General features: G+C 35.0%; 2 protein-coding genes across 13 annotated transcripts in view; both read left to right on the forward strand.

The window, feature by feature from the left end:
- The window catches only part of LOC113518974 (collagen alpha chain CG42342), a 528,837-nt gene that overhangs the window by 261,236 nt on the left and 243,496 nt on the right, over nucleotides 1–24,105 (forward strand). The window lies entirely within an intron of this gene.
- LOC128201470 (uncharacterized) lies at nucleotides 18,356–22,548 on the forward strand. Its single transcript, XM_052898566.1, has 2 exons — nucleotides 18,356–19,898; nucleotides 20,423–22,548. Exon 2 carries the CDS (start codon nucleotides 20,428–20,430, stop codon nucleotides 22,297–22,299), a length of 1,872 nt encoding a protein of 623 aa, XP_052754526.1. The 5' UTR covers nucleotides 18,356–19,898; nucleotides 20,423–20,427; the 3' UTR covers nucleotides 22,300–22,548.

A 24,105-nucleotide genomic window follows, 5' to 3' on the forward strand; every position in this document is an offset into this window, starting at 1 on the left:
ACCTGCATCAACTTGATTTGATTTATGATGATTACAAATGTAAAAATTTAAATTCAATTAATACTAGTCAACTAAACATCATGAAAATTGATTCATATTTAATATTTGAATTACTTTTTGTCTTGGTCGATCAATGTTCCCCAATCACGTGGACGAAGTCGCAAGCAAAGACTAGCATAATAAATATGACGGTCATAGACTGTCAAAAATTTGACAAAAACATTGTATCAACCGACTTCAAACAGAAAGAGGTTCGCAATTTTTTGTTTTTTTTTTATATTTGTTACCTCATAATGCAGTCAGTAGTGAACTAAATTGGAAAATTCTTTTTTTTCGTCCAAATATAAATATAAATTTTATAAGTCTGTAAGTATATTATTTATACTTACGGAATTAGGAAATTTAACAAAAACACTTCTAGTTTAGTTTTCAGATCAAAATAACTGGTTCTACCACAATAAAAATCGTTTTTTTTTTGTTGGACATATTCATTATTATTTTGGCTGCCAGCTTATTCGCCGTTAAGGACCATAAAAAAATGTACCCAACTACCGGATTTCTGTGTTTTTTGTCATCGTTTTTTTAATACCAAATGGAATGGCAAACAATAATTACAATATAGCGTCTACTGTTAAGGCAAGTGACGACTTTGTCTAGACATTTCTGCTATTTAAAGTGTGATTGACACTTGGCAAAGCGCCGAAGAACATTGTTTGCTTTCTATAAATAAATTAAGAAATATAAAAGCTGCATAATTCTCGACGCATCATATTTCTATATGTTTCTATCGATTTCGATTTTTTTTTTTTATTTTTGTTAATCCTAAACTCAATAGCATCCATTATTCATTTAATCGAATTAACAAATACTTCAATAGTAAGAAATTATTCTTGTAAAGTTAATTCTAAATTTTATACTTTCACGTTGTTGACAGATATTTTAAATACATTGCAGTGAATTGCAGGTACATAATACTTACATACCTGATTTTTATTGCCGACGTTTCGATTAATCTAATCAAATCTAAAAAAAATTGTTCGCCATTCCTAAAAAAATTTTTTATTATTCTTTTTGTAAATAAATTGATTAGAAGACTGTCATCATTGTGTTCTCTTTTATTTGATATTTATATGTTAAATACAAAAATAAATGCAGATGTTTATATATTCTTACTTATGTAGTTAGTTATGTTAGGTTGACTGGAAGAGATCCCTTTTAGAGATAAGTTCGCCTTTGCTAACATTGTTATTAACTTATTGTTGTTACTGTATGTTTTAGTGCTTTTTTTATATATATAACTTAGAATGGCAAACAAGCTGACGGCCCACCTGATGGAAAGTGGTAACCGTCGCCTATAGACATGAGCAGTACCATGGACATAACAGAGTATACTGTTTCGCCCATGATACCCCCATGCGTTGCCATTCCTGAGGACTCAGGTGTTATTCCTCTGTAGCCTGTAAATTCACGCCATATCCCACCCTTCAAACTGAAACACAGCCATGCAAACACAACTGCTTCACGGTTGAAACACGAATGGGACAGAGGTACCCAAGCAATCGACTTTTGTACAAAGTCTCCCTCTGCATATATATATATATATATATATATATATATATATATATATATATATATATAAACACATGTCGATTCTATACAAATTTTGTCCTCTCATATTGTTTGTGAAGTTATTTGTTATGCCCGCCCAATGGCGAGCTATCAATCTTGATTGGTATCCTAACTACTAGTACAGACCAACACTCCAGTTTAATTATATTAGTGAAGTAATTAACTGTACAACTGCCGCAACAGCGGTAACTACTACTAATGTAACTACGTTCAATTAAACAGTTAACGTACCGGCCATTACTTAAACCTATTATTATATTACCAGAGGGAGACTTTGTACAAAAGTCGTTTGCTTGGGCACCTCTGTCCCATCCGTGTTTCGACCGTAAAGCAGTTGTATTTGCATGGCTGTGTTTTGGTTTGAAGGGTGGGATATGGTGTAAATTTACAGGGTACAGAGGAATAACACCTGAGGCCTCAGGAATGGCAACGCATGGGGGGTATCATGGGCGAAACAATATACTCTGTTATGACCATGGTACTGCTCATGTCTATAGGCGACGGTTACCACTTTCCATCAGGTGGGCCGTCAGCTCGTTTGCCATTCTAAGTTGTATAAAAAAAAATAACTACTATGTAATACTTGCAGTTTTCTATAAATCAATGTATGTTTCTTTTTGGTGGATGATAATGGAATGGTTTCTCGCCTGCAGTATGTGTACATACTGATGAAACAGGACAGTTGACCCATCGTAACGAATTCAACAATATTTTTTTACTTAAACTGTTATTAAAAAAAACTTTTAGAACAAAACCTAGTACACACTAAACGATTACTTGTATGACAAGCGTGCATGGTAATTGTCGATCATGCACGGGCTTTTAACGACCATGTAATATTAGACATAGTACATAAAAATAAATAAAAATACATAATGTTAACAGAAATTTTGAAAAGTAACTGTTGAGTTAAGCCTTATGGGCTCTTTTTAACAGATAACAACATTTAAGCTATTTGTATTATATTTGAATCGAAACTGTGGTAAACGGTGTTGGTGGCAAATTTACTCAATGTTTTCTTTAAATTAATATTACGTATTATTCTTTATTTTGTCACTGTTAGTTTTCCCAAATAAATAAAAAAAGAAATAACAGCTCTCCGAAATCTGCAGTAGTTTAAAAAAAGTGCAGATGCAGATGTAGTTTTCAATCAATCAATATTTGTTTTTTTAATGAACAATAATGGAATGGTTACCCCGTTTGTGATATCGGTACATACTGGCGGGACACTAGTGAGAGATAATAGGTGATAATGAAGCAGGTCAATTGGCCCATCGTGACGAACAATAAACCAATCACAATGGTTCCAGGGGAAACCGTGTGGAAGTCGACCTTATGGGGCATATTGCTAGCAATGGGAGTGCTAATCCTTCTCCGCTATCAATATGTTTATTTCATTCTTAGACCAGTGTTTATACGTATTGTAACCAATATATAACAATAATATATATATATATATATATATATATATATATATATATATATATATATATATATATATATATATATATATATATATATATATATATATATATAGATATAGATATATACACACATTATTGCTATATATTACCCTGTACTAAGTACATAATCGATGGAATGTAAACATTGTTATATTCACCACAACAATAACAGTCTATAAAGGCTCTGCTTACCCTAGCTGAAAATTACATTCGCGAGCATATTTTTTTAATAGAAGAACATTAAAAACTCTAAAAACATAAGTTGAGTTGCGCAAAACTATCCACGCTATAAAAGACGACTTTTTTTATAACTTTTATACTATATCTCTATCCAATCTCCATAAATTTCTGCGCACACATTCCCTTTGTGATGGTAATGAACATTGCAATGAAAACATGCGAAATGTTAGCACAAACATTAACAAATTTATCGAGAAATGTGTTTTAAAAGAGATTCCCGTAAAAAGATAATGGCTGTCATATATTTTTATACATATTTTTTCTTTGCTAGTTTTTATCGATCTTCTATGTGCCTAGTATATAATATATATTGATTGACGGGAACAACCTGTGTACTTCTCTATTCCAAACAGATGTATAAAAAAACTTTATGGTGATCGGTCGAGTTATAAGGTACTTGGAAGTAAGTGATAAACAAAAAAACACACATTGGGAAACAATCTATAGTAGTAAAAAATAAACATAAAATATTTTAGTCTATTATTACCTAATTCCTTAAAATAGGGGGGAAGGGATTGTTAGTAATGCGAACTACCAGTCCCATTGCTAGCAATATATCCTACGCTTTTAATGCTCCAAGTGGTAATCAACAAATAAACTTACTTTTACGTTTATTATAATACTACCTGTTCGGTCCTTATCCAATATTAGTGGGTAATCATACATTTTTTCCATCAAGTTTGTAGTTAACTGTCATCAGTGGATATTGCGATGACAGTTGTTCGGTGAACGCCTGGCAGACCGCCTGTGAGCGCCTTTTTTTATACAATTTAGAATAGCAAACAAGCTGACGGCCCACCTGATGGAAAGTAACCGTCGCTTATAGACATGAGCAGTACCATGGACATAACAGAGTATACTGTTTCGCCCATGATACCCCCCATGCGTTGCCATTCCTGAGGACTCAGGTGTTATTCCTCCGTACCCAGTAAACCCAGTAAAGCTTCCTCTACTGATTCAAGTGAAGTGTGAACGTTTCACAATATATATATATACTGATAGTCTTCCGGAAGCCGTGTTTACCGTATTCGGTGTAAATAAGAGTGTTCTCCTGTCCAACATTGAGAGGCTGCTACTCCAAACTGCTAGTGGATCGCCGTGCGTGTTTACCAGCAGTGCATCGTACATCCGTGGTGAACGTGAGCTTTAAGGTTGGTGGAGCTTCTCACTAATTTGGACGAGGATCATCCTAGATGCATCATGCCATATCTAGAACTAACAAAATTTTTCATCGTGCCTCCTACCAAATTGTTTATAATTACTCCTCTCCATACAAAGGTTGCGTGGAAGAGATTGCTCTTAGCGATAAGGTCGCCCATTGTTTTCACATTGTGATTATTTCTTGTAATTGTTTATATCTATAATAAGTTTATTATTGTAAACCTTTGGAGGAAATAATAAAGAGTATCTATCTATCTATCCATATATATAGTTCACATATTCATTCGAACTAGTGACCTTTAACTACCTCAGTGCAACAATTGCATACTACCTGTTTAGCTGTATCCACGTGACTCAGTACATAAAATGTCCTATGTGCTAAGTTAGGATGTACCCCAACTGTGTACCTAATTTGGTTTAAATTCATTTACTAGTTTTTGCTTAAAAGAGATCGTTGTAAATTTTCGCCTTTATTGTATTAATAGGATTTTATGAATAATTATTATGTTATTTTAAACTAGCTTCTCACTATGTAATTCCCGTATATCATTCCCATTGGTACCCTTCATGAATCCGGTATTTTATTGTATTACATACTTCATTGATAACTGCATATCCAATACCTTCGTAAAGTTTTAGCCAATTCAATTGATCGGTTATTTTTTAGCATTTTATATATGATTTTTTAGATTGATATAACTTTTTTTTTTATTTAGAAAACGAATTAAATAAAACAAACACTAAATGTTAATTGGAGCAAACCGTATCGCAATACTGAAAACCGCATTCAAGTCTGTTAAGCCATTTCTAAGATTAGCGCGCACAAAACGTATAGGCAAACAGACAAAAATTCTAAAAATCATTGTTTTGGGTTCTATTGCGTTCATAAAGCCATTCTATAGTAGTTTTTCTTATATACCTTCTATGTACAGACAGCGATCAGTTACTATTTTATTATATGTATTGATTAATCCGATTATATTATTAATACGTAATAAAGTAATAAATAATGGCTGATTCCGGTCATAAATCAAAATAAAAACTTAAGATTGCCTTCGAGTTTAAACAAAAAAGGGTACATTTCAACGTGTGTTAATAAAAACAAGAGGTCTTCATCGGACTAACAAATCACTGGGAATCCTTCCTTTTTTGTTGTTTGTCGGTCTGTTATCGATCGGTGTGGGGTAAACACAGTTTCGCTCTTCGATCCATGATACAGATCAATAATGGCCGGTCCGAATAAAGCCACAAGATCCGCTCCGGTTTGATTTATCTGCACTTTAAAATAATTACAAGAATGCAATACTAGTATGTGAGTTTTAAATTGTTTACGATGTTATTACTTCTTTATTAAGGTTTAAATTTTATTGATGAAATTACTTGGAGGATGTCTTTTTAAAAAAATTAAAAATAATGTATATATATATATATATATATATATATATATATATATATATATATATATATATATATATATATATAAATATATATATATATATATATATATATATATATTATATATATATATATATTATAAGTGTATTATGTATAATTATTTTTTAAGTATAGAAGTACGTAAGAAAGGTATATACAAATATATACACATTGCTTTTAATATACATGGATATACTAATATATATATATATCAAAACAACGATAAGCATTATGAGATATAGTAACTATTGAATAACTTGTAACTAGAGCTGGTTTTGTTGTTTATGTACATACACACACACGCATACAATACACGCGGACGCAGCCACAGGATACAGCCAGTTTATAATACGAATATATTGAATTGTTGATGATTTAGTTCACGATCAGTCTCTCCACATAAATCACAGTAATCATAACATCATTGTATGCTAAACCGATGGTTAATACAAAAAAAAAAAAAAACAATGTTTCCAAACAAAACACAATGACTTTTTGTCGCACCCTCGTCATAATAAGTTGGGGGCTAATAAAAACTCTATTGACTCCCGGAACTGGGCGACAAAAAATAACATAAATCACGGAGTCGCTGCTCGAGGAACTACACAGTTCTAGACGTATTTTCTGATGCAAACGACGTTGGTAACAAATATGCAAAAGCATACTTGTAGCAGTTTTTTTATACCACAAAGATGGCTGACGAGCATACAGCTCGTCGGATGGTAAACGGTCACCGTAGCCTATGAACGCCTGCAACAGTAAGTGTGTCACATGTGCATTGCCGACTCTGAAAAAACTTTGAATTGTTAAAATCGGTTGAGTATAAATAACATAATATCGTAACATAGCTACTAAAAATTGGACGAACTGAGAATCCCTTCCATTTGGAATTGGCTTAACAGGATTTCGGTATTTACCTTTTCACTACGGAACTCTAAAAATGATCACAGCCGCTTCAAAGGCATCATGTACAATTTGAATAATGGATACCAATAACGAACGAAGTAATTTCCTGGAAGTTATCATGTCGCCGAAATTGTTCAATTTTCCCAAAAATCCTAATAGAGAGCAAGCCGTTTTTGTGTAGGTTATTTCAATTTCGTTAGCAGGCATTTGTTTATTTTTGTTGCTATGTGAAAAATAAGGCAATTTCTAGATTCCGAGGTAGTCGGATCCCAGCGTGGGGTCCTTGTTGGTGGTCCGACGGCGGGGGGCCGAGCGTAGGCGCACTAGCTCCGTCCCCTAGCCACGCTCGCTTTATTATTTACGGTCCTGATGGTGTAGCGATTCACAATGTCTCACCTTCTGATGGTCGCAGCTTCAATTCTTGTACAGTATGAACATTTCTATATTTTTTTTTTTATAATTTAAAATCCCAAACAAGCTGATAGCCTATCTATCGAAGTGGTAACTGTCAACAATAGGGGAAGGGATTATTAATAATGAAGTCAAATCTCCACGCAATTCCTCCTCCAAAGCGTTGTGGTTAATTCTAGAAATATAATTTAAGAATCTTTCAAACACACTATTCGGGGCTTAACGCGACGTACCTAAATTTTTCGACGTGGTCCACCCCACTCTACTATATTACACGTCGAAACGTTGGAACTAAAAATCAGACATGTACCTACTATTTATCTACTGTTTGTACAAAGTCTCCTTGTAGGGGAGAAAAGGTATTGTTAGTAATGGTTTAGTAGCTCCATTGCTAGCAATATACCCCGTGAGGTTGACCTCCTCGTGGCTCCCCCCGGAAATCATCGTGATTGATTTATTGTTACATACGTCACGGTGGACCAACTGACCTGTTTCATCCTAACTTATCATTCCTCACTGGTGCCCCGCCAGTGTATACCGATAGCACAAGCGGGGTAACCATTCCATCATCGTCCATTAAAAAGGGTTCTTTATGGTATAAAAGTATTCAACTATGTATTTCTCTCAGTTGCCTAAGGGACTACTCATATTTATTCAGTTCGCTCGTGTTTCGCTGAACGATTTTATTCACACTTATACAGATCTGCTTCTATCAGCCGCGTACGGCGTCTTAAGAATGAGAAAAACCGTCATAGCGTGCCATCTCCGCTGTAACGCTTGTCTACTGCGTACGGCGTTCAATATGCTGCATTCCGTAAAAATAAAATAATTATAATTGCTATAAAATACGTCTGCACTCTTTAATCCTTGCGTACATAATTATTACGAAATAATAAATCAAATCAATGCAGAAACAATATAGGTCGCAACTTGTCGACAAAGAGTTACAAACATCCCCGTGAAGTGCTGTTTCGCCGCGTTCGACGGTGAATGCGGCGGAACAGCGCTGAACGCTCTCTATAGCGTTCCCATTATAAATACACATGTATCCTCATTTTATACTGAGTTGCCGCGAAAGCAGAATAGATGCGGTAAGCTGAATGGATGCATACACGTCTCCATACAAAATCGTTGTTTTCTATGGACAAAATCTGAATAAAGCTGAATAAGTGTGAGTAGTCCCTAATACTGGTACCACGTTTAATTAATTCGGGACTAGATGGCGCTCTGCGATATGTCCACTGCTATTTATAATTATTATTATTCTAAATGAATAAAGTGAAAGTCGTGTTTTGTAAGTGAAATATTTATAGTCAGCGATAAAATCAATCGCGAAACCGTTTTGCGAAACGCCAGTAAAATCTGTCACTATAGCAAGGGCTTGTTAGATATTGTCCCAGAAATAAGCGTAACGCACGCGTAATACCTCTGGTGTTGCAGGCGTTCATAGGTTACGGTAACCGCTTACTATCAGGTGGGCCGTATGCTTGTTTGCCACCTCAGTGGTATAAAAAAAACTCACTTCTTGTATTTTAATATATAAGGGTTGTGAGAAGGAACTGAAGTTATATTGGCTAATAAGTTATATGTCTCAATCAGTCATGTACTAACGTTTCATCATCGTCATCATATCAGCCTTTAACTCCACTGCTGAACATCGGCCTTTCCTATAAGAGGAGTTTGGTCAGTTGCCACGCTTGGCAGACTTTTTTCTTATACAACCTAGAATGATAAACTAGCTAACGGCCCACCTGATGGAAAGTGGTAACCGTCGCCTATGGACATGAGCAGTACCACGGACATAACAGAGTATACTGTTTCGCCCATGATACTCCCTATACGTTGCCATTCCTAAGGACTCAGGTGTTATTCCTCTGTACCCTGTAAATTCACGCCATATCTCACCCTTCAAACCGAAACACAGCCATGCAAACACAACTGCTTTACGGTTGAAACACGAATGGGAAAGAGGTACTCAAGCAAACGACTTTTGTACAAAGTCTCCCTCTGGTGATAGTTAGTTGTTAGTTAGTTAGATCAGTTTAATATTACTTGTAGTAAAAAATCTGACAACTATAAATTTAGGAATTAAGTCACAAATAAAAATTTTTGACTTTTTTTCAAATATAAATCGAAACCTTCGCGTACGCGCAAGACTTTTTCATTTTTTTTACTGATCAAAACTTACTAATTACTTAAAATTGCTTAAAAAAATTAACATATGTATGCTACCTCAGTACGAAAGTCTAGATTGCTATAGATAAACAATATAAAGTGGATATAGAAATTATAATATAATAGATCTTTTACCGTCCATGCTGCTAGATTGTGGAATTCTCTTCCCATATCTATCCGTGAGAGTCAATCCCTAAATATTTTTAAGAGTAGACATAAAGAGCATCTTCTATCTATGAACATATATTTATTTATCTATATATGTAGGTATATTGTATGTATATGTGTATGTATATGTAGGTATATGCATAGATGTAGGTATATATTTATGTATATGTATATGTGTATTTGTACGTTAAAATATAATGTAATTAATTTAACTTTGTTTAAAAATTGTACACTGCTGTATCCGCTGACATTGATGCTCCTTTCCACTTTGGATTTGCTGGAAGAGAACTCTTACAGAGTTAAGCTCCCCTTTGTACTTTTGTTTACCTCTGTCATATTTTTATAACTAATGTGTACAATAAAGTATAAATATACCTATATAATATACCTTTTTTTTATATATAATACATTGACATTGTGATTATCAGCATTAGCATTCCACAGATAAATTATTGGTCTAACACGACCATTATTTAATCTGTGACTTTCATTCATCAGCTCCTATAATTATACGGAATAGACGGGACATTCCGGCGAATTAACCTTTGCATGTCATTCAGTTGAAATAAAATGACCCATTCGCAATGTTCTATTCACAATTAGTGGATTTTATATGCATATACTAGTTATACGTCGTGTGGTCCCGGCATAGAATAGGCCACCCTTTCCCTACCCGTAGGTGTTGTAAGAGCCGACTAAGGGAGGGCGAGGGATGAGCAGTAGCGTCCTTCTTAAAATATCTCCAAACATCCTACGGTTGCCAATACGCCTGCCAAGCGTGGCAACTACTGGCACAACCCCTCAAGGGGAAAGTTTATGTTCAACAGTGGATCGTTAAAAGCTGATATGATAATAATGATACTAGTTATATTTCGAGACATGACAAAGATAAAATCGTCATAGTCGTAGAATACTGACGGATCTGACAAGTATTATACGAGTGTATATATACATCCGTCAGTATTCTACGACTATGACGAAATATTCTCTATGTGTTACTCTTGAAATATATACTAAAAGTATCAAAAACGTGTCAAAATTTATTCAGTTAATTTGACGTTTAGCTGACTAGTCAAAAATTAATATAGGGCCAAAATGAGAGTAAAATAAAAAAAAACATATGTTTGGAACTGGCGAAGCAATCGCGTATTATAGTGGCAAAAAAGACAGTGTTTTTTTTTTTAATTACTGAAATATATATTTTTTTGTTCACCGATGAAAATGTGCATCGTCCGCGCGGACCTTTAAACCTAATGCGTCAGTTGATACAGCGCTACAATTATGACAAAGTGCGCTTGAGTTCAACATGTGTCAAGAGCAATTAACATTACATAATGTTTACTCGCGCCGCACCGAGCCACATGCAACGGTGACTTTGTAACAATAATATTTACTGTAGTTTCTACATTACACCTAATTATGTCTGTATGTTTAAAAAGACCTCCTCTTCTTGAACATAAGTTCACGATTAAGATGTATATTTTACATTACACACACTCACCCAAACACATGCGCCTACACACAAGCGCGCACATTCAAACACACGCACGCACGCACGCACACACGCACACGCACACGCGCATACACACGCGCACATGCGCGCGCACGCACTCAAACATGCACGTCATACGAGAGTATATTTTAGTTTATCTTTAGCTATACGGTTATTACCCTTGTACATTCTACAGTTTTCTTTCAGCTTCTCAAAGGTTGACTGTAAGAGATCCCTTTATGGGATAAGTCCGCCATTGTGTATTAAATCATTTCATGTATTTAATATGAATTATGTACAATAAAGATTTTACAATACATGTACATGCACGGACACGAGTACGCACGCACCCACACATACGCGCAGACAAACACGCGTACTCATACACACACATTATTGGGGAAAATCCCTCAATATATATAGTAATAAGTACTATCTATCATTCTCATCTTCGTCTATAATATAGTATATATATATATATATATATATATATATATATATATATATATATATATATATATATATATATATATATATATTTGTTTATATATGTATGTAAATTATAGTATGTATGTATATCAATAATTACTAGTACCGCATTCGTGTATTTTGCCACTTCCCTATGGTTGACTGGGAGAGAATGCTTTTAGCATTAAGTCCACCACGTACACATATATCGTCATAGACGTAGAATACTGACGGATCTGACAAAGATTACATATAAAGATCCGTCAGTATTCTATGACTATGACGATATATATACTAATGAATAAATAAATAAATAAAAATATCACATTACTAATAATTTAGGAGATTTCAACTTAACCCGTGAGAAGGTATATTAATACTATCCTCCTATATTCTGAGGCTTGTGTATTTTATCAAATGAACCTGTCATCCCCGTAATTAAGCCGCTGTTATTGCCTACGGGTAACAGCAACCCTTCTAGTAATAACAGAGCTAGGTGTATTACCCAGTAATCAGGAGGCACGAACTGCCTAATCCTCCCTGGATTACTGAATGTCGAACACAAACTACTAATGAAGCATTTCGAACGTTTCATGTTTTATTCGATTATTCGAATATCGAGGCGACTTGTTTCAATCGAGTCGGGATCGAATCTGGATAATTTTTTTTTGATGGGTGAAAATGGTATGGTAACCCCGCCTACGCTAACGGTATACGCTGGCGGAGCACCAGTGAAGGGTGATAGATGAGAATGAAAACAGGCCAGTTAGCCTATCATGATGAATTCATCAGGTATTAACCATAATAGTTTCCAGGGAGAACCGCGAAGTCGACCTGGTTGGGTATATTGCTAGCAATGGGATTCTCGATCTTCATTACTAACAATCCCTTTCCCCCCTCCGGATAATATTACATCTATTATATTAATCTAGATAATATCTTATTCCTTCACTGTTCAAGCTATTAAACACTGTCACACACTCTCGCTTGGCATAAGATCTACCATAAGCAAGCTAGGTTTTAAACACAAATTGCGCACTTATTTCTTAGAAAAATCACTTTCCCTTTAAGCCTTTTTTTTTTTATAGAACTTAGAATGGCAAACAAGCTGACGGCCCACCTGATGGAAAGTGGTAACCGTCGCCTATCGCCTCTCCTGCTGGTTACTCGAATTGAGTCATAGATTACTATTTGCTCTTCTATTGCAGTTGTTTTATTTGATTGTTTTATATAGTAATATTTTATGTAATTATTTATGTATGTATATATTTATTAAATTTAATATATTATATGTATGATTATATTATATAAATTTATCAAATATTGCTTTTTTTCTCTATACAAAAATGCAGTACCTACGTATTTCTCTGTTCGCCCAATGGTTGACTGGTATAGAACACTGTCCGGTGTTAACTCCGCCAAATGTACATAGAATTTTACTGTGCATTAAAGTTTAAATTAATAAATAAAAAACAATATAAGAATTGACATCAAATATAAGCTAACGGATATTCGATGTGATTTCGATTCGATCCTAACTCGATTACATTGAAAGTCAACCGTCTTGCTGAATATTACGGGGACAAATTATTTTATTTATACTTTCCTTCTCTGGCGTTAGTATTGTAGTGTATTCTTCTAGTTGCCTCTTGTGGTGTACTGGTAAGTATGAGGAGTGGTTTCCTTCTGTACTTTTAATGGGTTACTTATTTATACTTTTAATCTACTATCGCATGTACTTATTTTATACCTGTTTCATACAAAAGTTAACATTATTAAATCAAACAAATTATGTCTTTAAAAAACCAACCAAGTGAGAGTCGAACTCTCACACCGAAGGTTCGGAACAAATTATAATTAAAAAAAAAAATATATGCAAAACGAAATACTTTTTTGTGATGTAGCGATAAGCTACGACTGCAACGAGATTTTTCACATTTTCCCCTCTATTTTTGCTGTACAACATTGCTTCCTGTCAAATTTCACAATTATATGGATTCTATATCAATCTATTGGAAGTATCCTATAGATTTAGAATCTCTTCCAAATGCCAAAATATTAACTATAAACAGCCATATCTTTTGATTGTGTTGCCTTAAAAGTTTGTTGTTTTTTACAACTTCGAGGGATTGCAAACAACTATTTAATATATATTAATTTCAGCTTCATAACTCCAAGCGTTCTTAAGAATGGTCTTGACAGAGAGACAGACAGAAAGACAATAAAATGAGATAAGGGTTCCTTATTTTCTATTCAAGTTACAGAACTCTAAAAATGTAATAGAGGTCGAACGAGATGTTATCTTTTATATAAGGCCCTAAGGATCTTATTTGTTCTATTTTTGTTCTAAATGGAAACATAATATCATTAGACGAAAAAGTTATTTGCCCTGTCTTGTACAATGCTGATATCTATATTTTTGCTATAAGCATTTCATTTTATTTTGCAATTATTTCTTTGTAATATTAAAGTTTTAAGCATGACTAAAATTATATCAATTTTATATATTTTCTTTAATAGTGGTTAAAAATCTGAAATCCCATGTGATGGAAAGTGCCTCTTGTCGCCTACAGAGATGAAGAGCTGTATGGTATTATTATACTTGTTTACTCATTAATAAATATTGATTTTACAGATTCAATTAAATGATAATTAATATATGTAAATAAAACATATTAAAGTATAAAAAAATATAATGGTACCTAACGCTTTTTGTTGGAGGGAAAGGGATTGTTAGTAATGGAGACCGAGAATCCCATTGCTAGCAATATACCCAACCAGGTCGACCTCGCGGTTCTCCCTAGAAACTATCATGGTTAATTCCTGATGAATTCATTACGATGGGCTAACTGGCCTGTTTTCATTCTCTTCTATAACCCTTCACTGGTGCTCCGCCAGTGTATCTATATCCCGTTAGTGCAGGTGGGGTTACCATACTATTTTCACCCATCAAAAAACGCTTTTTGTTTTTAATAGTTCACATGTATTATATACTCATATTAGCTTTGGATAGGACTTCGATCGAAGACTTCTCTATCATCATTGTAGTTTTTATATTGAAGCAACGTATCAACGACTTGTCTTTACGACAATTGAGCTTCCAGTTGCCAGCCTCTAGATCGCAGAAGTTTGGTAATAAGGCACATTATTTATAAGTTATTTTTATCGTTTTATTACCCTCACAATAGAGTAGCGATCCGGGAGCGAAGGACCAATTTATTAGTGGATAATGAGGAGACACATCACGCAGCCCAAGCTTATTAACGTCACAGACAACAATAATACGTATCCAGCAGTCACTCGACTTAATAAAGCCCTCAGAAGTCGCTACCGCGTCCAGACAAATTGCTCGATGGATGATTGAAATATTATTGTTGGATCAACGAGATGTACTGAATTAGGCGTACATTTTAATTGAATCTGATGATGTTATAAGCCGAGATTATATATTTACAGGTATGCTGTAAAGGATTGCTTTTATACAATTTTGTATCATAATTAACCGACTTTAAAAGTTTTGATTAAACTGTACTTTTTGGATGCTCACTAAATTTATATACAAGAATTCGCATACTACGATATTTATCAACAGCTAACTGTTAATAAAACTAACTAGACTTTGTACGAAATCCGATTGCTTGGGTACCTCTGTCCCATTCGTGTTTCTACCGTGAAGCAGTTGTGTTTACATTGTTGTGTTTCGGTTTGAAGGGTGGGATATGGCGTGAATTTATAGGGTACAGAGGAATAACAGCTGAGTTCTAAGGAATGGCAACGCATGGGGGGTATCATGGGCGAAACAGTATACTATGTTATGTTCATGGTACTGCTCATGTCTATAGACGACGGTTACCACTTTCCATCAGGTGGGCCGTCAGCTTGTTTGCCATTCTAAGTTGTACAAAAAAAAAACAGGCGAGGGATGAGCACCAGCGTCTCTCTTAAAATATCTCTAAAGCCTAATTGCGGTCGCTAATCCGCCTGTCAAGGGGGGCAACTACGGGCATCCCCCCCCCCCCCAAGGGGAGGCTTATGTTCAGCAGTGGACAGTTAAAGGCTAATATGATGATGTTGAGGATGATGAACATAATCATAAATTGTTATTAAAATCTCAGATATTCAGTTGTTTAGGTGGAGAATTGATCTTAGGATCTTCGGATAGTTTTTAGTATTTTTTTTTATACAACTTAGAATGGCAAACAAGCTGACGGTCCACCTTATGGAAAGTGATAACCGTCGTCTATAGACATGAGCAGTACCATGGACATAACAGAGTTTACTGTTTTGCCCATGATACCCCTCATGCGTTGCCATTCCGGAGGACTCAGGTGTTATTCCTCTGTACCCAGTAAATTCACGCCATATGCCACCCTTCAAACCGAAACACAGTCATGCAAATACAACTGCTTCAAAGTAGAAACACGAATGCGACAAGTATCTAGTATAATTCTGCTAAACTGTCACCAAAAAATTAAATAGGTGGTGTCCTTAATTTAAGCCATCCGCATAGACATATAGGACAATTTAACACGCGTCTTTTATCTATATAGAGCTTAACAACAGCCCTAGTCACTCAAATAAACGAGGTCGGAGTAGACGTGACAACTCGACAGCCAATATAGGTACTTACTACCTACATTGCGTATTGCACGGAGTAATTCCGTCAGAAATAGTCACAATTAGTTAATTGGTCGCATACCGTCCTGTCCAGCCGAGCCCGCGTCGTTTGAGGACCCTGTGTTTATTTCGCTTTGTGTTGCTTCATAGAGGTAGTATATTGTCAGTGTATACTAATATGAAAATAGTTTTTCTCAAGTCTTACTGGATCGTTTAATCTTTTTTCAACCAACTTTAAAAAGGAGGAGTTTTTCAATTCACTTATATTTATTTTCATAGAGATGCGCAGAGATGTTGCATCTCTGTGCAACTTCTACCAAATTTATCATGGGAAGTGCACTGAAGAATTGTTTAGATTGATACCTGCTGTTGATTTTCACCATCGTACAACCGCCATAAACTAAAATTTTATCCCAACCATTTGGACGAGTGGCGGTCCTCCACCGTGCGTTTTTCAAGGCACTTTCTCCCACGCACAACCACTCTTTGGAATCAACTTCCAGCAGCAGTATTTCCGAACCGATACGACAACATAACCTTCAAGAAAAGAGCATATTCCTTTTTAGAAGGTCGGCAGCACACCGTAGGTGTTGTGGGTGACCATGAGCGGCGGTAGTCGCTTACCATCAGGTGAGCCGCATGTTCGTTTGCCCCTTGTGTTGTAAAAGAAAAAAAAATTACTTTCATATTTGTTGCCTCATAACTCCGTCAGTTCTAAACCAATTTGGAAAATTCTTTGTCTGAAAGGATACTTACAAACTGGTTGCGTAGAAATATTATCAAAATGGGTTTAGTGGTTTAGTTTTTATATCAAAATAACTAGTTTTATCACATTTGAAGTTGTTTTTTTTTCTGTTTTTATACAATCTTTTGTTAAGTATACCTACAATTTTATTTTCTAATATCATTCCAACGGGGGGAAAGGGATTGTTAGTAATGGAGACTAAGAATCCCATTGCTAACAATATACCCAACCAGATCGACCTCCTCGCGGTTCTCTCTGGAAACTATCATGGTTCCTGATGAATTCATCATGATGGGCTAACTGGCCTGTTTTCATTCTCATCTATCACCCTTCACTGGTGCTCCGCCAACGTATCCCTTTAGCGCAGGCGGGGTTACCATACCATTTTCACCCACCAAAAAAATCATTCCAACATAAGTATTAGTTAAAAAAATTACATTGTTCTTATCTTAAATCATTATCGGTGGTTCAAACTACCAATTTTGATCCACAAAAAAATAGTTAATACAATTATGACAAAAGTGTATATAACAGGGGAGTAATTTTTATCAAATGCCAGAAGATTCATCTAAATCAATGAAGAATACAAATCCAACTCTTCACAAGCAACCCACTTATCAATAAACAGATTTATATATAGTTTATAGAAGGGTGAGATATGGCAGTGAATTTACAGGGTACAGAGGAATAATACCTGAGTACTCAGGAATGCCAACGCATGGGGGTATCATGGGCGAAACACTATACTCTGTTATGTCCATGGTACTGCTTATGTCTATAGGCGTCGGTTACCACTTTCTATCAGGTGGGCGGTCAGCCTTTTTGCCATTCTAAGTTGTATAAAAAAAAAAGTTTACCACGTGTAATCTACAGCATTGCTTATTAATTAATACATTTGAACAAAAGTAGATTAATTAATTTGAATTCTCCTCGAGTGAGTATTACAGAGCTCGCTCTTTCAGTTCAGTTCTCTGGAAATATATGAATGACTTTAATACGCAAGTACTTGGCAGCGCGTTGTCACACAATGCATCAATCAAGCGGGATCATCCGCCGAGTCCACCCTATATTTATTTATTTCACTCCATCAACGACACCGCCATCGCTTTTTAATGTGTTACCCTGTTTATTAGATGATCGATGATATAGAAATGTGATACGTACTCTGGGAGTATCACTTTTTTATAGCATGATCATTAACATTATTAACATGCTATTATTACTATTTCTATTAAAAAAAAATGCGTAATATTCACAGGGTTCATCTATGTACTTTTTTACGAAAGTTTCTTTATTTCATTATAAATTATAAACGCCTTTTTTATGCAACTTAGAATGGCAAACAAGTTGACAGCCCACCTGATGGAAAATGGTAACCGTCGCCTATAGACATGAGCAGTACCATGGACATAACAGAGAATACTGTTTCGCCCATGATTACAGATGGGCAAAGCACCGGGTTTAAACCCGGTGCTTTGGTAAAAACCCAATAAACACCCATAAACTCCCATAATCACCCAAAAAAATAGGTTTTTACGTATTTTTTTGAAAATATGTAAGTAATACCAATAAATTATTTTTATAAATTGTATTGATCAATTCTACAATATTAAATAAAACGTTAACTAATAATATTTCAGGAAATTTTAAAAATCTATATATAATAAAATGAAAGTAATTAATTTTCAGTGTTTTCATGTTGCAGTTGATCAACATGTTGGCCTTTTGCTTCCCGTAGATACTTTAAAATTTCTTCATAACACCTCGTTCGCACACATGGCCGTATATATTTAAATTCTTGAGCCACTAACAGTCCGAAATACTCATTTCTTTTATCCTCTTCTCCATAAATTAAGCATTTAGAACAGTTTGTTTCTTCTTTCAGTAAATTTTCTTTTACTTTATCCTCGTGTTTTTTCTTTGTTGCGACGACGCTGGGTAAATCATCTGGACACTGGGTCTCACTATCGCCAAATATATTTGGAGATCGGCTTCGGCTACGGCTTGGCAGACATTTTTTTCTTTCTACAATTTTAAATTAAATTTATTAGAATAAATGCTTCGAACACACGCGATCTAAGTACCTTTTGTGTTTATTATACCTTACCTACCTAGGTATAAAAAGAGTACTTACGTAGATTTTCTTTTATTAACTGTTTTATACGAAGATCTTGATCTCTCAAATTAGCATCCATTTTACTTCCAGTGATTATCAACTAAATTAATAATCCACAAAGTATTAAATAACGTTTTTATGAAATATTTAGCACAAAAACAATACCCTTTAAATATCGATCGTCAGTAACTGTGGCTGACTTACCTATATTCTAGCAAGCAGGACTGCCAGATGTGAAGGGGAAATCCCCAATAAATTGTTGCATGTGACTGATGATGTGAGCATGTTCGTTTCATAATAAAAATGTTGCCAGGTAACCAAAAAGTCGTATGTTTTTGTGCGAATTACGATCATAATCTTTACGATCGTACATTAAAAAATAGACAAATAATAGTATGAGTACGATTTAAATCGTATATCTGTCAACCCTGCTAGCAAGACAGCGACAAAATCACGTTGCATAACAATGTAGCCCAAGCTTATATCTTATGAAATATACGGAAGAGATACGGACTTAGAAAAAACAGAAATGTTGTTCTTTGTGGAAGTCATTGATGAAATTCTATGTATTTTAGCCCGCAAACTTTCTTCAAACAAAAACAGCGCCATCTAGTATCGAGTTCTGTAATTATCTCTTTGTTTATGGATTTGAAGTAAGACCGCCACGCATGCAATACATTATGACTGGGGATTCCCCTATTCGTCGACGCTGAATATGAGGCGACGACAATCACTGTCAAACGTGTTCACTATTACTCTGACTCTGGTAACGTGACTTCCTGGTAACGTGTTAGGTAGGAAAAGCAGTAAAAAAGTGCATATTAAGGGAGCAGATTTGAAATAATATTTATACTTAACAAGAAATAATTAAAGGTAAGTGGATTTTTGAATGATACAATTATATCATGATCACTTAACAATTTTAACTTAAAATTAGATGTATTATTACAAGCTTTTATTTAGCTTGCGTTATGTAAATAAAAGTATGTAGGTATGTTCGTATGTTGATGCAATTATCCTCAATCCTCAACCGACTGGGATAAAATTTTCCATACACGTTTATTTTGGATGATAGTGCATAGTTAGCTGAGAGTCGTCATTGGATAATAATGGTGGATAGCCTAAGATGTGTACTAGATATTTATTTTTAACATAATATGCGTAAGTACCTAATCGAATTAAAGAAGTTGCTGAGAAAAATACAGAACAATACGATAATAAACTAGCGTCTGCGTTTAATCCTCCGAGGAGATGTAATTTTACAAAGGTTTTTTGTATTTATTTTATTATTTTTTTAATAAATTTATTGTAAATAACAAGAAATAATCATTGTAAAAAAATAGGCACTCTATTGTTGAATTTTCGTCAGACCAACTAATCATCGTTCATTTTTTTAGGTTCAATGGGGAGACCTAAAGATTTACGCATATGGGAGCACTACCGTACTTTACCAAACAAGTCTGTTTCTTGCAAGCTTTGTAATAAGGTCTACAAATTCAGTAATGCTGCCAAAATGCTTCAACATCTTATCACTTGTCCAAAATCTCCAGAAACATTAAAAGACTCTATGAAACTTATAAAAGATAGCTCGTCCAAAACCAAAATGTCTGGACTGTCAGAGATAGAGACAAATGATTCTTTTATAAGCCCCTCGTCGTCTGCTAACACTACAATAAATGCTGAGTTTCAAGACACCGATGATCATATAAAAACAGAATTAGCGAGAGCTATATTTGTAACAGGGACGCCATTATCGATGGTGCAACATCCTTTATGGATACAATTTTTCGAAAAATTGCAACCAAAATTTAAAATACCTTCACGTAAAGCTTTAGCGACAAAATACTTAGATAAAATATATAGAGAAATGCGTTTTGAGTTAAATGAGGAACTAAATGCTTGTAGTTACTTACACCTTCAGTGCGATAGCTGGTCTAATTTAAGAAATGAAGGAATAATAAACTTTCTTATATCAAAACCTCAACCTGCATACGTTAAAAGTTTGAATACAGAAAGTAATCCTCACACTAGTGAATACCTTAGCCAAGAAGTTGAAAAAGTAATGAAAGTGTATGGAGCAAATAAGTTTCTTGTACTTATTGGCGATAACGCTAGAAATATACAAAAGGCATTCGAATTAACAAAACTCAAATATCCACATGTTGTTCCTCTCGGTTGCTGTGCACATATCCTTAACTTGTTGTGCCAAGATATTGTAAAGATACAAGAAGTAACTGTGTTTATTATGCAAGCCATAAATATAATAAAAACTGTTAAAAGGAGTCAACGATTAAGTTCCTTGTTGATAAAATCAAGGCAGGGTGAAGATTCTACACAAACACTAAAATTGCCTTGTGCTACAAGATGGGGAAGTCATGTTACTTCGTTAAAAAGTTTGAAAGCAAATAAGATAGCTTTGCAAATATTAACAGTTAGAGAAGATGTGGTAATTTCAAGAGATATTAAAGATTTAATTCTAAGTGATGATTTCTGGACGAAGACAGGGGAATGTATAAGTATTTTGGAACCAGTCACTGAAAGCATATTTTACTTAGAGAGCGACCAGAATCGTTTGCATCGCACATACATTACATTTAGAGATGTACAAGCTAAGATACGTTTTGCATTAAATGAGATTTCGACATTGAGCGAAGAAAGCAAACAGCAGATTCTAACATCAGTATCTTCAAGATGCAATATGGCAATGAGGCCAATACATTTTGCAGCATATATTCTAGACCCCAGGACTCTAGGAGTCGAACTTACTCAAGAGGAAGAACTTAAGGGTATGGAGTTTATCTACAATTTAAGCCAACACTTAAGTTTGTCAAATGTAATGGCAGATTTGGCGTGTTATAAAGCTAAAGAAAACTTTTGGGCCAGAGGATTTGTATGGAGCTCATTAGATAGCATTGAGCCCCTAATATGGTGGAAAGGTATTTGTGGTTCCACTGAGTTAAGCAAAGTAGCGATTCGTATTCTATCAGCTCCCTGTACTTCGGCAGCCACTGAGCGTTCCTTTAGTATCCAAGGCTACATACATAATAACAAAAGAAATCGACTTACAACCGAAAGAACTGAAAAAATTTCATTCATTTGTTATAACTGGAATCTTAAACATAAAGCTGAATGCGAGGACATTCAGTTTAATGAAGAAAATACCTTAGAAGCTTTCATTGAGCAAGTAAATGAACATAACAGTTTAGACGAAATAGAGCCTATCGAACCTATACAATTCATCGCTTGTAATAACTCTGAATCTGACAGTGATTGACTGTAGTTTTACATTTTACTTTTCTCTTTCTTAATAAACTCAAAATCAAATTAAAAGTTTTTTATTCTGTAGGCTGCATAATAATATTGTCTATGTCCAGTATAGTGGACGTCTTGCGGCTGAGATGACGATGATGAAGTACAAAATCATAAACACCCAAAAATTTGGGTGTTTATGGGGTTTAAACCCAATAAACCCAAAACACCCGGTTTTTACCCACCAGACTTTAAACCCACCCAGGTGGATTGCCCATCTCTACCCATGATACCCCCATGCGTTGCCATTCCTGAGGACTCAGGTGTTATTCCTCTGTACCCAGTAAATTCACGCCATATTCCACCCTTCAAACCGAAACACAGCCATGCAAACACAACTGCTTCACGGTTGAATCACGAATGGGACAGAGGTACCCAAGCAATTGACTTTTGTACAAAGTCTCCCTCTCCCTCCCTCCCTCGTCTACCTAGTTACTTTTAAGCGAAATATGTTGACTAAGCTACTGTATAATTTTATATCATTTATATGTACTAATAAAAAAGATAAGACCTAAACAACAGACTTAACAGGTCCCACGGTACTTACTTCTTCTGCAAGCTCATGCTGTAGACAACTAAAGTAACTGCCTATACACTTTAAGCAAATTTCAGCCTTATCCCGAAGTAGTAAGTTTCTCGACTGTCAGCTTTTTTGGCGTTGCCACTGCCTACACGGGAGATAAATCGCGTCGCAGCCGCATGAATAATTCGTGGCACTCATCAATCTCGCGTCGGTACGAGCACGGCTTTAAAACAACGACCCTGTATACATTACCGGTTTGATTCTTTATTGAGGTAAATGAACATATATTTAATTTTAAACTTTCGAATTGTTTACAAATATATAGTAGAAGCAGCTATATAGGATAGCTACTTCTTTATTGCCGACGTTTCGACGTGGATTGCACCACGGCGTGGTAAAGTTAGCGGGGTGAAGTTAGTCTGGCAGCGTGCGCAGTCTCTTCGGGTACTATCACACTGTCATCATTATTATCTATAGCGGTGTATCCCAACGTGGGGCCCACGCCCCACAGGAGGGCAATTTGATAATTAAAGGGGGGCAATTAAAAAATGGACTCGAAGCGATATTAATACTCTTGTATTGAGCCATTTAAATGCTACGAGTAGATATCGGTGCCAAATTTAACAAAAAAAAGTAAATAAAATATTTTTTTATAAATATTTATTAGGTATGATTTTGTTTGATGCGATCAAAATATCAACTGGGCGATTAGAGTGGAGAGTTAACTTTTTCGGGAAAAATATGAATGGGGGCATAAAAATTTTAGAAATGTTCAAGTGGTGCATGACACAAAAAAGGTCGGGAAACACTGATCTAGAGATAACATATATACACACACACACTAAATCGCGTTAAGTCCCGATTGTGTATTTAAAATGTGATCAAACATTTGTCTGTAATAATAGTGGAACAACTAAATAGTAACTAAGTAATAATGTTTAATACCTAATTAGTAATTACTAGTAACATTGATTACAGTTCAACTATAAATAACACAGAGTTAATCATATTTATATAAGTATGAACCGTTCCTTATAGAAGTCTATAGAGGAGGCCTATTCAGCAGTGGGCATTTGTGTATTAACAATTATATATATATATATATATATATATATATATATATATATATATAAATAAACAAGCTGACGGTCCACCTGATGTAAAGTGGAAACCGTCGCCTATAAACATGAGCAGTACCATGAACATAACAGAGTATACTGTTTCGCCCATGATACCCCCATGCGTTGC

The sequence above is a fragment of the Galleria mellonella genome, unplaced genomic scaffold (genome assembly GCF_026898425.1).
Source record: "Galleria mellonella isolate WM207_F2 unplaced genomic scaffold, CSIRO_AGI_GalMel_v1 utg44, whole genome shotgun sequence".
NCBI classification, from domain to species: Eukaryota; Metazoa; Arthropoda; class Insecta; order Lepidoptera; family Pyralidae; genus Galleria; species Galleria mellonella.

Excerpts from the sequence above, each read along its gene's own strand:
- LOC128201470 (XM_052898566.1), top strand. The coding sequence starts at position 20,428 with ATGGGGAGACCTAAAGATTTACGCATATGGGAGCACTACCGTACTTTA.